Here is a 13,731-nt window from a genome sequence, read left to right on the forward strand (position 1 = left end):
TTGGTCTAGGAAGGTGACACTACCACTACCTGACCTTCAGAAGAGGTGACACTACCACTACTTTCAAGGTGGTTGGCATAACTTCCTCATGTAGTTAACCACCCCCTGCACTCATTCAATCAATCCCCTCTTACTCGATTTCACTGACCATGTTGGGCAGAGATCAAGAGGGCATGTTGACCTCACACAAGTGTCCTTAGCTTTTTTCCTTAATGCAGAACAGGAATCCAAAGTGAGTAGAAAGCAAAGACTATGCTGTATAATGGCTTTGCCAGCATCAGCAACATCTTTGGCAGACACCCAGACTGCACTCCTGAACCAAATACCTGAAGGTGTTCTGTATTCTGCAGCATTGGAAAGTACAGTGCCAACACACAATCCTAAGTATGCCTTTTCTTTTTCTTTTTAGTAATTCAGTAAAATGTCATAGTAATGAAGTCATTTGTTAAGTTATTAAATTGTGTCAAATATTTGCAGGAGTGTGAAACATTGAGAAGTGTTTCATATTCTGAAATAGAAAATACTTCATGAGAGCAGTTATTTTTCTCTTACACACCTAATTTCCATTTTTTTCTTTTGTAGACCTCAAAAGGGAGAGGGAGCAAACCTCATCCCCAGGGCTTTCACATTTCTGTCTTCTGCTCAATAACACAATTAAGAGCAGACAGCAGCCATTCAAATTGATTTTTTCCCCTCCCAGCACAAAAGGCTTGGAGGGAAAACCCCAAGACACACATCAATGCCACATCACACACAAAAAGAAACAAAGTGTTATGCTGACATTACAGTAGCCTTCTCTAATCTGGTGCCCTTCAAGTGTTGTTGTACTGCCACTCCCATCATCCCAGCCAACTGGCCATGCTGGCTACAATGAATGAGAATTGGGAGCCAAACATCTGGGGGGTTACAGATGCCCTATCCCTGGCATACAGTGGCACAAGCAAGATTCTGAGCAGACTCTTTCTTCTAAGAAACTAGAGCATCTGCTGCTTCAAAGAGCTTGTACTCCAATCCTAAACACATTCAGGTTGAAGATTCAATATGGCAGCACATGCTACTCAATTGCAGCTTCACTGCTCCTTTTGCTTAGCTAGTAATACAAACACTGGAGTGGCTGGCTTGGCTTTTTGTGCACTGCTCGTGGTTTCTCTCCAAACAAAACACATAAAGTAACATAATGCTAAGCCAGCTGCTTTAGGGTTTTGTTTCTTGACTAGGCAAAAGGAAGAGTGAGGTGAGTGTAGAAACACACGGTGCTTATGCATGCTACTTGTTTGTGGTAAGACATGGTTTGTTTCTAAACATGGCTCACTGTTGCATGCAAACAGGGCTGGTAAGATACTTGTGAGACCTTTGTAGATCAAATTAAAGTCAAGACACTGCAAAGAAACAACAGTAGCTTAGAAGCCTAAAGTGAACAAGTTAAAAATAGAAGCCTGTTTTTCATATAGTCCGGAAATGGATGGTGAGCAGTTGCTGTGTCAGATCAATTCAGTACTTCAGAATATCCAAGAGCCAAGTTCAGTGAGGACCTGAAAGGCCACTGACACACAGAAGATTAACAGCAGGTGATCATTCTTCAGTCAAAGATTTCACTAATTTTGATGACAAATCCTGGTAAAACGTGGAGGTTAACTGTAATTGGACCACTGCATATTTTTATTTACTGTCCTTAGGAAGCAAATTTGTAAACGTTGATTGTTTTTTAATTTAAGTTTTCTGAATCTTAAATCCTTTACAAGTGGAAAAAGTTACCATGCCCAAGATGTCACATTGTACCACTAAACAGAACTATGACATCCATGTAAGTAACAAACATTTTCATTTAAACAATAGCTGAGTCCCTATCAACCTTCTAAAAAATATCTACAAAATATCTTTAGAATACTAAGGAAGAAAAGGGCATTGTTTCCATCAGCAGTTGGTGTGGCACCAAGCACTAGCCACAGATTCCCATATCTTTTGATAGTGGGTACCAGAGCAATTGGGACGCAGGTGGCGCTGTGGGTTAAAGCCTCAGCGCCTAGGACTTGCCGATCGAAAGGTCGGCGGTTCGAATCCCTGTGGCGGGGTGCGCTCCCGCTGCTCGGTCCCAGCGCCTGCCAACCTAGCAGTTCGAAAGCACCTCTGGGTGCAAGTAGATAAATAGGGACCGCTTACCAGCGGGAAGGTAAATGGCGTTTCCGTGTGCGACTCTGGCTTGCCAGAGCAGCGATGTCACGCTGGCCACGTGACCCGGAAGTGTCTCCGGACAGCGCTGGCCCCTGGCCTCTTGAGTGAGATGGGCGCACAACCCCAGAGTCTGTCAAGACTGGCCCGTACGGGCAGGGGTACCTTTACCTTTACCTTTTTACCAGAGCAATTGAGGAACTACTGCTGGGGAACTACTGCTGTAAAAAGATAGCTGCTATTGGTTGATATGAGGCAGCCATGGTACCGTCTCCTGTTATTTTCTCCCTTCAAAAGTGGTGGAAAGACACTGCAAGCCTGCTTTCTGGTATGTTTACTGACAGAAAGGAACACCCTCCTTTCTTCAGAATTCCAAAAATACAGCTCCTATCTACTTCCTTGTGTCAACAACATGAAGGGGTGGCTAGCACATTGAGGCAGTGCCACAGAGCCAGTGTCCCAACCCTGGTACAGCTGCCACTTACAAATAAGGTATAGGGGCAAGGCAGGGTGACCTAAGTGCAGGTAAAAGAATTCACAAGAGCAGAAAATATAGGGCAAACTGTGGTGCAAAAGAGCCCAATTTCTATCTTACAAAGCTAGAAGTTGTTGCCCTACAGCTATTAACAGCACAATCCTAGGCATGTTGATTCAGAAGTTAATCCCATTAAGGTCATAATGGGATTTATTATCCAGTAATTGGGTCTAGTATTGCAGCCAAAGTGAATGTTTGAAATTAAATATTACAACTGGGCAGTACACCTCAATTTGAGATCAAGGAATGACCTCTAAAACACCAAGATCCAATCCAATGCAGGCAAACTACAAAACATTTAAAAATTCCTAACTCAACTAGTCAACATAAATCAACCAGGAGATAATAATGGAAGATTATAAATCTAATAACTGAGATTCATAAATAGACACAAGCTTGTCTTCAACAGCAGCTGATTCCAGTTATATAACAGAAAATGAAGTTGCAAGAAAAACTGAGAATTACTTACTAAACTGAAAAGGACACCCCCTATCTAGTATTCCATAGAGTACAAAATAATGATCTCTTTAAATCCACACCATAAAAACAATGTACACAGGATTTGAAAGCTGGAGAGGGGCAAGGGCAGGGGTCAGCAACCTTTTTCAGCCATGGGCCAGTCCACCATCCCTCAGAGGATGTGGTGGGCTGGACTATATTTGGGGGGGGGGTGAATGAATTCCTACCCCCCACAAATAACCCAGAGATGCATTTTAAATAAAAGCAAACATCCTACTCATGTAAAAACACCAGGCAGGCCCCACAAATAACCCAGAGATGCATTTTAAATAAAAGGATACATTCTACTCATGTAAAAACATGCTGGTTCTTGGACCGTCCGTGGGCCGGATTGAGGTGGTGATTGGGCTGCATCCGGCCCACAGACCTTAGGTTGCCTACCGCTGGGCAAGGGTCTTATCTGGTACTGAAATGACATCAAGGCAGATTCCAAGCTAGCCTCCATGAAAATAGCTTTCCAAACTCAGGTCACTGCCACTGAGTAGGTCAACCTCCATGAGGCCATCTACCACACATAAAATAGAGGGGACATCCTAAAAAACAGACTCTGCTGAAAATGTTAGTATATGGGCAAGAAAACGTCCTTCAAGTATCCCAGCCACAAAGCCCTAAAGGGCTTTAGTGGTCGAAACCAGAACTTTGAATTGCATCTGTAAAATAACTAGAATCTATTAGATTCTGATAGCTTTTTAAAAAAGATATTCTCTGCTTGTTTTTATAAAGTGCTTCCATGTGACTATAGAAATGACTTGGAACGCTCATTACACACAATTTCTGACAGAGGCGGGGGGGGGGGCAGAAGAAAATACACTAGATATGGCAGCAAAGAATTCACACCAAACAGAAGAGGACATGGTGAGCTCTAATCCCAGCTTCAATGTCACAGAATGTGAGGTGTGGGCTTGCCAAGTATTAAAGCCAGTAATGAAGAGCAGCTAGCAGCAGAGCCCATGGCATGAAGTCCTTGTGCTCAGCCTGTTGCTGAGACTAGCAGAGTCACAGCGAGGAGAACAATGATCATCACAATATTTGGGGGTGGGAATATTTTCCAGATGATGTTCCCATATGACTCTGACCTTCTGAGAGATCTCAACCATAAAGCAATTCAGCACAACTGCTAAGTCCACAGAACAGAGTATGTTCCACGCCAATAGCTGAGCAGAAGGCAATACATAGCCCAGGGATCGCTTCTCTGAAATAGAATGGAATGATTTCCAGTTTACTCAAGATTGCACGGGATTTACGCCTACCTCTGTGGGATCACACAAAAATCCAAGCCAAGAAGAGGGATGTCACCATTATATCAGTCACTTCCCCCAACTGGTACAACACTTTCTTTTCAGCCCACATGTAAGGCTCAAAGTCATTTCTAGAGCTTTGTAATATTAAGGAAGTGTTTGCTTGGCAAAACATAACAGTTGGCTATGTGCAACAAAACACAGATCTTGTTCACATGTCATATCCTTTCAAACCTGATGTGACCAGCAGCTAAATCAGACACTTTCCCCCAAGAGCAGGCATAGCTCCATTTTTCTCAATTATGTTTTAAATACATTTGGAGATCACAATACTTTTAGTCTAAGAATTATCAAGGTGCTACCAAATATGGTGTACCAAGAGAACATCACATGTATAGGCCTTAAAAGGATTTGACTATATGGCAAGCTGTACTACTCTTCAGATTAAGATTTCTTACCTATATTAAGGATTCATTGAATTCCGCAGTTACTGGCAAACAGAACATTTAGTGCCACACTAGAAATCAGCAGCTCTTCATTTTTAAAACTTTTATGTAAGTATGTAAATATATGCTTCTTGGGCAATGAAACTCAAAGGTGAATAAGTAGTCATATTTCCACCAATCAGGGAAACCCTGACAACTGGGAAACACTGGCCTGTGAGCGCTCCAGTTGGAGAACATCCTTTACCAAAGGTGACATGGACTTTGAAGGCACTCGAACTCAGATCACAAGGGAGAAACGTGCTAAGAGGAAGGCATGCTTGGCAAATCCACACCGTGATCAACTCCCGTCCGGAAACCAATGTCCCCACTGTGGAAGGACATGTGGATCCAGAATTGGCCTCCACAGTCACTTACGGACTCATTGTTAAAACCGTGTTTATGGAAGACAATCTTACTCAGCTATGAGTGATCGCCAAAGAAGAAGAAAAGGAATCAGGGATGCATTCCCTGCATGATTCCTTGACCATTCCCGTGCTCGAAATTATGCCAAAATAAGTACAAATGTGCTTATTATGCATAATTTATGCTTTTTCACATTACTGAAACTTTGTTTATGCTCTTCTGTACTTATCAGGATGGATTAAAAAGATCACACCAGTCTTCTTTGGGCACTCAATGAAACTTTTACCTATCATTTCAGGGTAAATAGCAGAAGAATATCAAGGCAACATGTTCTAGTCACTCACAGTATCAAACACTTAAATATGATTACATATAAATTCAGTTTGCATGGCAAGTGAATCATGCATGCGTTATTTAGATATTTCTAAATGTCTTAAATGTTTTATCTACTGCACTATGAAGATGCTTTTGTCATTTTAAGAGTATCCTCCCAGGATACTTTTGGTACTTGCAGTACATTACGGATTCTATTAATAGAATTCTATGTTGCTTATCTCAGACCCTGGCACCTTGTGGTCTCTGTTAAGGTTGCCAAGAGAAAAGGTTTTGAAAGTCAAAAGTATCACAAAACTCTTATATGGAAAGAAGTAGCCAAATCATAATCTTGAGGTTACTGTCAATGCTTCATAAATTAACAAAGAACAATAATAATTTCAGTAGATTTCAATGCTTTAGAAGCACACCAAGACTCTAAGCTGAAACCATGGCCAGGTCAAATATAACTTTTCTAGGAGCTTCTTAGTTTGTAATGGTATCTTCCAATCTAGTGCCCTGGTTTAGAACTCTGGAGAGTCGTGTAAGTGAAAGGGCGGAATGTAAGGAAGGGAAGTCCCTCTTATAAATAGCTGTGACAGATAATGTTTTACTGAAGCATATTCTATCAAGTTATGAACTCTCCTGTAGGTCAAGACTGAAAAAGGTAGCTTAGTATTAAACGAATTCCTCAGGCAATTCACAATTTAAACTGTAAACATGAAACTTTAGTCCACACTTACCAAACTAGTTTGACCTTGCCCTGATCTTTTCTTTGGGGGGGGGGGGACTTCCAGCCAAGTCTGTTTTGCCCATATATTCAGTCCTCTCTCTTTTTGGATGAAAGAGGAGACAAGGTAGGTTAAGACTAACTGAATTTATTTGTATGGTCTTATCTTCCCCAGAGGATTTCTGGTAAGAGAATGTAAGTGTGTTCACAGTAAATGGCAGAACATTGCATTTGTGCTGCAACTGGAGAAAGAAAACACAATTTGGGTGGATATTGCTATCCAGATAGCAAAACCTCTGCCAGAACGAATAAATGAGAAGAGCATGGTGCTGACAGAAAGCAGTAAGTTACAAGAGATACGGCTGAGAGAAGTCTGATTCAACTGGCACAGCCACAGAAAGGTTAGCTATGTTCACTGGCACAAGGACTTTAAAGGCTGCACTCAAGGAGAACAGAGGAGAAAGTAGCTGATTTCAAGTTCCACTGATGCCCAGCATCTGCTGCAATGCCATCACCATGTGCCTTGCCATCCACAAACAAAACAAGGCACTCACTACTTGTTCTCCATCCTACAGTGCCCAGCGAGGGCCACGGATGTGTCTGTAAAGTGAAGCCAGCTCTCACCTAAGACTACTTCCAGTAAAGATAGTGCAGTCCTTCCAGAAAATTGGAGGGGGGAAAGGGAGAGAGGCAGATCCTGCAGGGTATGAGTCATGCCATGGATCCTTGGCACAACCCTGTGTGCACCGCTGACTATTCCCACAAGGAATAATAGCGTTACTCCACCTGCGAAAGGGTCAATCCTAGGCGAAGAGGCAGGAAAATATAAACTGGAGTGGTGGTGGTGTTGGAACAGGAAAAAGGGGAAAGAATGGTGAAGAAAACTTTGATCCCAGTTCTCTAGAAGGCAGCGGGCAGGCTCTGCTGACCTGCCCTTCAAGCCTTCTTCTCTCCCCCATTCATCCTATCTATAGGTCATTACCCTAAAAGCAATGGGAAATGAGGCAAAGCTGTCACCCGTAAGGTGCGGGGGGACAGGAGGTGGGTGGAAGGGGCGGCCTGTACGCCCACCCCTCCCTCTCGGGCCCCCCCCGCCCCCCAATTCCTGCCGAGGGGCTGACAGGTCGAGGGAGGGATGGAGGGAGGTTCGCCTCCCCGGGATACCTGGTGCAGCGCCGTCAGCCCGTCTACGTTGGCCGTGTTGAGGCGGGCTCCGCGGGCCAGCAAGCGCTTCACCTCCTCGGTGTCGCCGCTGGAGCAGGCAGCCAGGAAGACGGCGCCGTCCTCGAAGCGGACGCGGGGCCCGCCGCGGCGCCGGCTCCGGACGGGAGCCGCCGGTTCCAGCTCGGTCAAGGAGCCCTTCCAGCGCTTCAGCTGCTCCGCCCGCCGCAGACGCGCCGACTCGGCCCGCTTCACCCCCAAGTGCCCCGGCTCAGACATGGCGGAAGCGCCGCTTGCTGCTGGGCCGCCGACACCGCCTCGCCGCTCTCGCTGCACCAGGGACCCTCGCCGAACGCCTCAGCCCGGGGAAGAGCGAACGGGCTCTGCCGCCATCTTTACAACTTCCCCCTGCCCGTCCCTCCCCCCTCGGCCGCAGCGCCGGAGTTGAGTGCGGCGCGGGCGCAGACGGAGCCTCCGAGCATCATGGGAAAGGTAGTTCTGAGAGGGGGCTGTCCCGGTGAGGATCCTTGGGGGGACTACACCTCCCAGGATTCTCTGCGTCGCCAGGTCTGCCAGGTTACTTTTTTTTTTTTTTTTTGTCCGGGAGAGTAGGAAAAGAGGGAGATAGAAATTGAGAGAAGGAATGTAAGGTGGGTGGGTGGTTATTGTGGCATTATCCCCGAGATATTGAGTGCCTTGAACAAAGGGGAAATGCTGAATTGTTATTATTCTTACTACCTGTAACAGCAATAGTGCTGCCACATGAGCATATTTAGGCAACATTTTCCTCTGCTCGTTGCATTTATACACCAGTATAAGGAATGGCTACCTAAGGAGGTGAGGAATGGAATTAGACTGGGGGCTGGAAGATTTGCGTTAAAAGCTCGCTTCTTCCCAGGCATAGCGCTGAGTATGTCGCTTTTTCTTAGCTTCAGCAAAACGAAGAAAGAGTAAATTGCTTTTGTAAACACAGAATGCAAAGCAGATAAAACCGATTATCTTGTATAAATCATAAACAAGAATAATAGAAATGATTCAGTGGAGTAAAGGGATCTTTATTCTGTGGGGTTAAGTGTAGGATAATGCATGGGCGTAGCCAGGATTTTTGTTAGGGCGGCCAGGATTTTTTGGGGGGGGGAGAACCGACGTAATTGGTCAGTTAGTTAAGTATTTATATTGCTTTATTTGCTCTAGAGGGGGAAACTGCCCCCCGCCCGTCCCCCTTGGCTAAGCCCATGAGATAATGCATGTTTCTGCAACATGGTCTTGGAGGGTATTGGGATTTGTAAAGCAGCTTAAGATGTTGCTTTGATACTTATTTTTTCTCATTAGCTCCATCTTGTGGGTGGTTTAGCTCTTAGCATTCCTGGCATTTGTTTAAGAATTTAATAATTGGCCAAATGAGTATCACACATTATAGCTATCATTGGGCATTATTTTAATTACCTGTCACCATTCGTTTGGTGGGGGAGCCCTAGAATCACTATAAATAGCCCATTCACAACATGGCAGCCATTTTAAAAGGCGGATAATATGTGCTTATAGCAGAGCAGCCTCTGATACTAACTGTAAAAGGAATGTGATCCCAACACACACTCACATCCTAATTTTGATGACAGGAAGGAGGGACATTTCAAATGGATGGCAGGGGATCCACTATGGTGGAAGTTCCAGCTGTGCCCTATGACCTGGGATAGCAAGCATAAAGCCCTCTAATGGGCCCAGTCTTTGAAGCCCTCAGCTACACCAGCCAGGAGCTGGAACTGGGGGCTTGAATAGGAGGGTGTTGTATTATCACCTAGAATGAGATTCAACGTCTGCAGATGGGAGCAGACCCACTCCCTATGGAGGAACATGCACATGCACTCTCGACTTTCCCATAAAGCAAGGAAGTCTTGTAACTGATGATGTCATGCCTTGGTCTGCTGTCTAACCTGCACCATTTCTTGCCTTCTTAAAGATCATTTTCTTAGTTATGCATATGAGCCCCCATTTGTTTGTGTTGGGCATGGGGCAGGACAATTGCTCTGTCTACTAATCACAGTATGATATCATGGAGTTTTTACACACATGTTCTGTGAATGAAGGGAAGGTAGCCAGTCTGGGATTAAGAATTCCCACAGGTCCTGAGGACAGAAGGAACTATAGGTCTGAACTGAAGGCTGTGAAGGTGATATTCTAAAGGAAGAAGGTGATATTCTAATGGAAGAGGAACAAAATAGCATTGGAGTGTGATATTCCAAGCCCCAACTGCAATGAGCCACCTGCAAGCTCCCAACTGAGATCACAGAAAGGATAGCTAGAGGCCACACAATTCTGCTATGGGGAAAGGCTGCAAACTCCTTAGCTAAAGCGTAAAAATTCTAGCACTTATCAGGCCCCTGGCAGGATAAGAAGGCTCACTTCCCTGTTGTCCATTGCTGGAGCAAACTTTGGTGCTGTCCCTGGTGCTGCTAATCCTACTCCCGTTTTCCCATCTGCTATAGCCTCCAGTCAAGCTACCTGACTCCAGCTCTTTGTTGCCTGCTACTTGGTACATGCACCCAAGTGCACATTGTTCAAAGTGGGTCCTTGAGGATCTTTTTCTGACACTATATTGGTCAACCACCTAACACAACACGAAAAGCAGGATTGCTTTCAAACTATTTCAGAAGAGCCCCAAATATATTTTGTTATTTCAATCTTTGATCAACCAGCTTCATCTTTGTCTCTTTTCCAACATTGTTCCATATAGCTAACTGCAGACAATGCATGTAAATAGTTTCATGACCTTTGTCTGAGTCTTGGCTGATTTGATTTTTGGTACGATTGGATTTATTATCTTTACCTCTCATTTCTGTCCATGATTACACAAAGAAGCTTAATTGATTAAAAACAATAAAACATTGAAACATAAAGAACATAGTGAAAACATACACTTTATCCAGCTGGAAAAAGAAATGAACTATTCTCCTCTAAACTTTTTTTCCTGATGTGTTATTTGGTAATTATGAGATAGAATTAAAAAATACCTTGCTGGCACTCAATTATCGTTTAAGTACTGTGTGTAACAGTACCACTTAAACACCAGGGGGCAGCTGCACCCTTGAGACTTCATCAATTTGAGAAGAAGAAATCTCACAGCTATATTACAATGCAACATTCTTCTTCAGTGACTCTTTAGGAAGAAAATGTTACATGTTACCTTATCCAACTAAATAACACTTGAGATTTGAAATACACATTGTTTCTTTGTTGAATATATTTATTTTGTATCCCTCCTTTCTTTTTCTTCTCTCCAACAAAGTACAAAGAGAAACAGTCAATATAACATAAATTATATAACAATAATATCATAATATACACCTCCCACTGTGCAAGTGGAAGTTGTTTCACTTAAACTATTATTTAGTTTGATACCTACCTGCATATTTACTCAGAAGTAAGTCCCACAATGCATTCAATGGGGCTTATTTCCAAATAAATGTATACACAAGACTGAAGCATCAGAAGTCAACGTTTTGATAAAACATTTAGCCCGTGTACCACATACACACTAAATCAGATCTAGATTTTTCTAGTGCTAGTTTTTTTTTGGGGGGGGTGTTCAATGAATAATCATCTCCTATTTCATTACTTCTGGATATGCTGCTGTAGTTAATATACTGTAATAAACTTGCATAAAAAGAAGGAACACAATCAGTGTTCCATTCAATGTTTTTGCCTTAGGCTACTGATATATACAGAAATGCAGCGTGGAAATTAGTCTTCTTTCCTTTGCCACTATTGTATATATTTCCTGTTGCTATTTATGGTTACACAAAGAAGCTCTGAGCATTCCACAGCCTTATAGAACCTCTGAGACTGGCACTCAATGGAAGCCTTTGTCAGAGGTGGCAAGAAACTGGTGGCATTTAGTCATATGATAGTTGCTGCTATTTCTTTAAAAACTACAATATTTTTCACTTATTACATTTACCATCTTGCATTACAAATTACCATTAAGTAGCCTCACTTATATTAATATGCCATTAACATTACCATCTATAATCAATGAATCGAGTGAGCAAATAAGCCACAGAAGCAAATGTGTGAATGACTCACAGATTCTCTGTTGGCACTTCTTAGGCAATGTTCACTGTTCACGGTGGGGCTAGATACATTCCGTAACTCATGCATCTCGCTGTAGTAGAAGTACACAAGGTTCCTTGATGGATGTTTCAAAGAAAACTCAAATAAAAGATGCATAAAGGGCTTCGGCAAACCATTAGCACTTTTTTTTGCAATTAGCCCTGCTGGCATTTCTCAAGAAAACCACATTTAAATGGAATGATCATAGAGGTGGAAGAGGTTCAGAAAAAAGCAAGCCAGTGCTCAAAGTGTTGGAGGACTTTTCCCATGAAGAAAAGCCAAAGAGGTTAGGGCTCAATACTTTTCAAAACACAAGACAAAGGCAACAAAATAAAATAAGAACAGCATGGGAAAGAGATGTGGATAGAGAACATTGTCAACACAATGTTTAATTAACACACAAATTTAACTAGCGCAAGATGTGCTGATAATCGGTAGCTTTCTAAAAAGATCCAGCAAGTTAATGAAGAACAAGCTTATCAATGACAGTTAAATAGAACTGCCATGTTCAGAAGCAGTTTTCACCCAGGGTTATAGATGGCTAGGAATAAGCTGCTGAGGATCTTTGACATGCTGCACTAGACATGCTCTAGGTGGCTGGTTGTAGTATTGCAACCTTAAATATATGTACATCCCTACTTACCTCTTCCTTCTTTCTGGTATGTTATGATATGTTCACTAATCAATAAAAATAGTTGCCCATCAGTAACAACACCAAACCAGGAAGTATTTCCAAATATTCCCTTTGAAGCTTCCACATTTTGTTTGTTTGTTTTTTAAATATTTATTGAGATTTTACAAAAAACAAAAGTTTACAGAATGAAAGAAGGGGGGGGAAGCATGTAAGAAAGAAGTATTGTTTGAAGTATCTCTCTCTCTCTCTCTCTCTCTCTCTCTCTCTCTCTCATGTGTTATCAGAAAGGAAAGCACTAAGACTACAAGCCTATGCTGATTCCATTGAACACAGTGGGTCTTACTTTGGAGGAAATACGCATGGGATTGCACTGTAAGACAGTCCTTCATATCTTTCACATGTATCAGGAGAGGTCCAAAGGTGGGCTGGCCGGCTGGGGGATAAGAAAAAAAGACAACAGATCTGGCACATTTATCTGCCTTTTGTCGGTTGCATGGCATTCAAGCAGGCACAATACATATTATGTACCTGTTGCATTTCTGGTTGTCATGCAGCTGCTAAAGGCATGGGAGCTTTGCTGGGGGTGCAGAGGCCTGTTATTACTTGAGCATTACCACAAGCTCTGGGAGAGGTAGCATCCCCTTTGCCAAGAGAGGTTCTCCTTTTCAGACTTAGTTGTGGGACATTCATTCCAAATAGAGAAGAAGAGGAGGAGGAGGAGGAATTTGGATTTGATATCCTGCTTTATCACTACCCAAAGGAGTCTCAAAGTGGCTAACAATCTCCTTTCCCTTCCTCCCCCTCAACAAACACTCTGTGAGGTGAGTGAGGCTGAGAGACTTCAGATAAGTGTGACTGGCCCAAGGTCACTCAGCAGCTGCATGTGGAGGAGCGGGAAGCGAACCTGGTTCACCAGATTACCACTCTTAACCACTACACCACACTGAATACCAAAAATGGTTACTGAATGCACCACACCAAGAATTACATCTTTTTTTTAAGCTTAAGTGATGATCATAGAATTGTAGAGTTGGAAGGGACCCCAAGGGTCATCCAGTCCAACCCCCTGCACTGCTGGAATCCGGCCCCAAGCTGTCCCTAGTTAAAGTAAAGGTAAATGGGCCCCTGACCATTAGGTCCAGTTGTGACCGACTCTGGGGTTGCGGCGCTCATCTCGCTTTATTGGCCGAGGGAGTACAGCTTCTGGATCATGTGGCCAGCATGAACTAAGCCGATTCTGGTGAACCAGAGCAGCACATGGAAACACCGTTCCACCGGAGCGGTACCTATTTTTCTACTTGCACTTTGACTTGCTTTTGAACTGCTAGGTTCACCCCGTCACGGGGATTCGAACCGCTGACCTTCTGATCAGCAAGTCCTAGGCTCTGTGGTTTAACCCACAGCGCCACCCGCGTCCCTTCAAGCTGTCTCTGGGTGGGCTCAAACCACCAAACTTCTGGTTAACAGCCAGAGGT

The 13,731-nt window shown here is 43.4% G+C and overlaps 1 protein-coding gene across 24 annotated transcripts in view; it reads right to left on the bottom strand.

Moving 5' to 3' along the window:
* The window catches only part of PPP1R12B (protein phosphatase 1 regulatory subunit 12B), a 111,237-nt gene extending 103,254 nt beyond the window's left edge, over nucleotides 1–7,983 (bottom strand). For all 24 annotated transcript variants that reach the window (XR_014566129.1, XR_014566130.1, XR_014566131.1 and 21 more), the window contains exon 1: nucleotides 7,516–7,983. Coding sequence is in view for 17 of the 24 variants with exons in the window: in XM_083746494.1 (XP_083602620.1) it covers nucleotides 7,516–7,791 (276 nt within the window). In the remaining 7 variants the exon portion in view is untranslated. The remainder of the gene's footprint in view (nucleotides 1–7,515) is intronic.
* Between the last annotated feature and the right edge of the window lie 5,748 nt (nucleotides 7,984–13,731).

Source organism: Podarcis gaigeae, assembly GCF_964106915.1.
Source record: "Podarcis gaigeae genome assembly, chromosome: 6".
Classification (NCBI taxonomy): Eukaryota; Metazoa; Chordata; class Lepidosauria; order Squamata; family Lacertidae; genus Podarcis; species Podarcis gaigeae.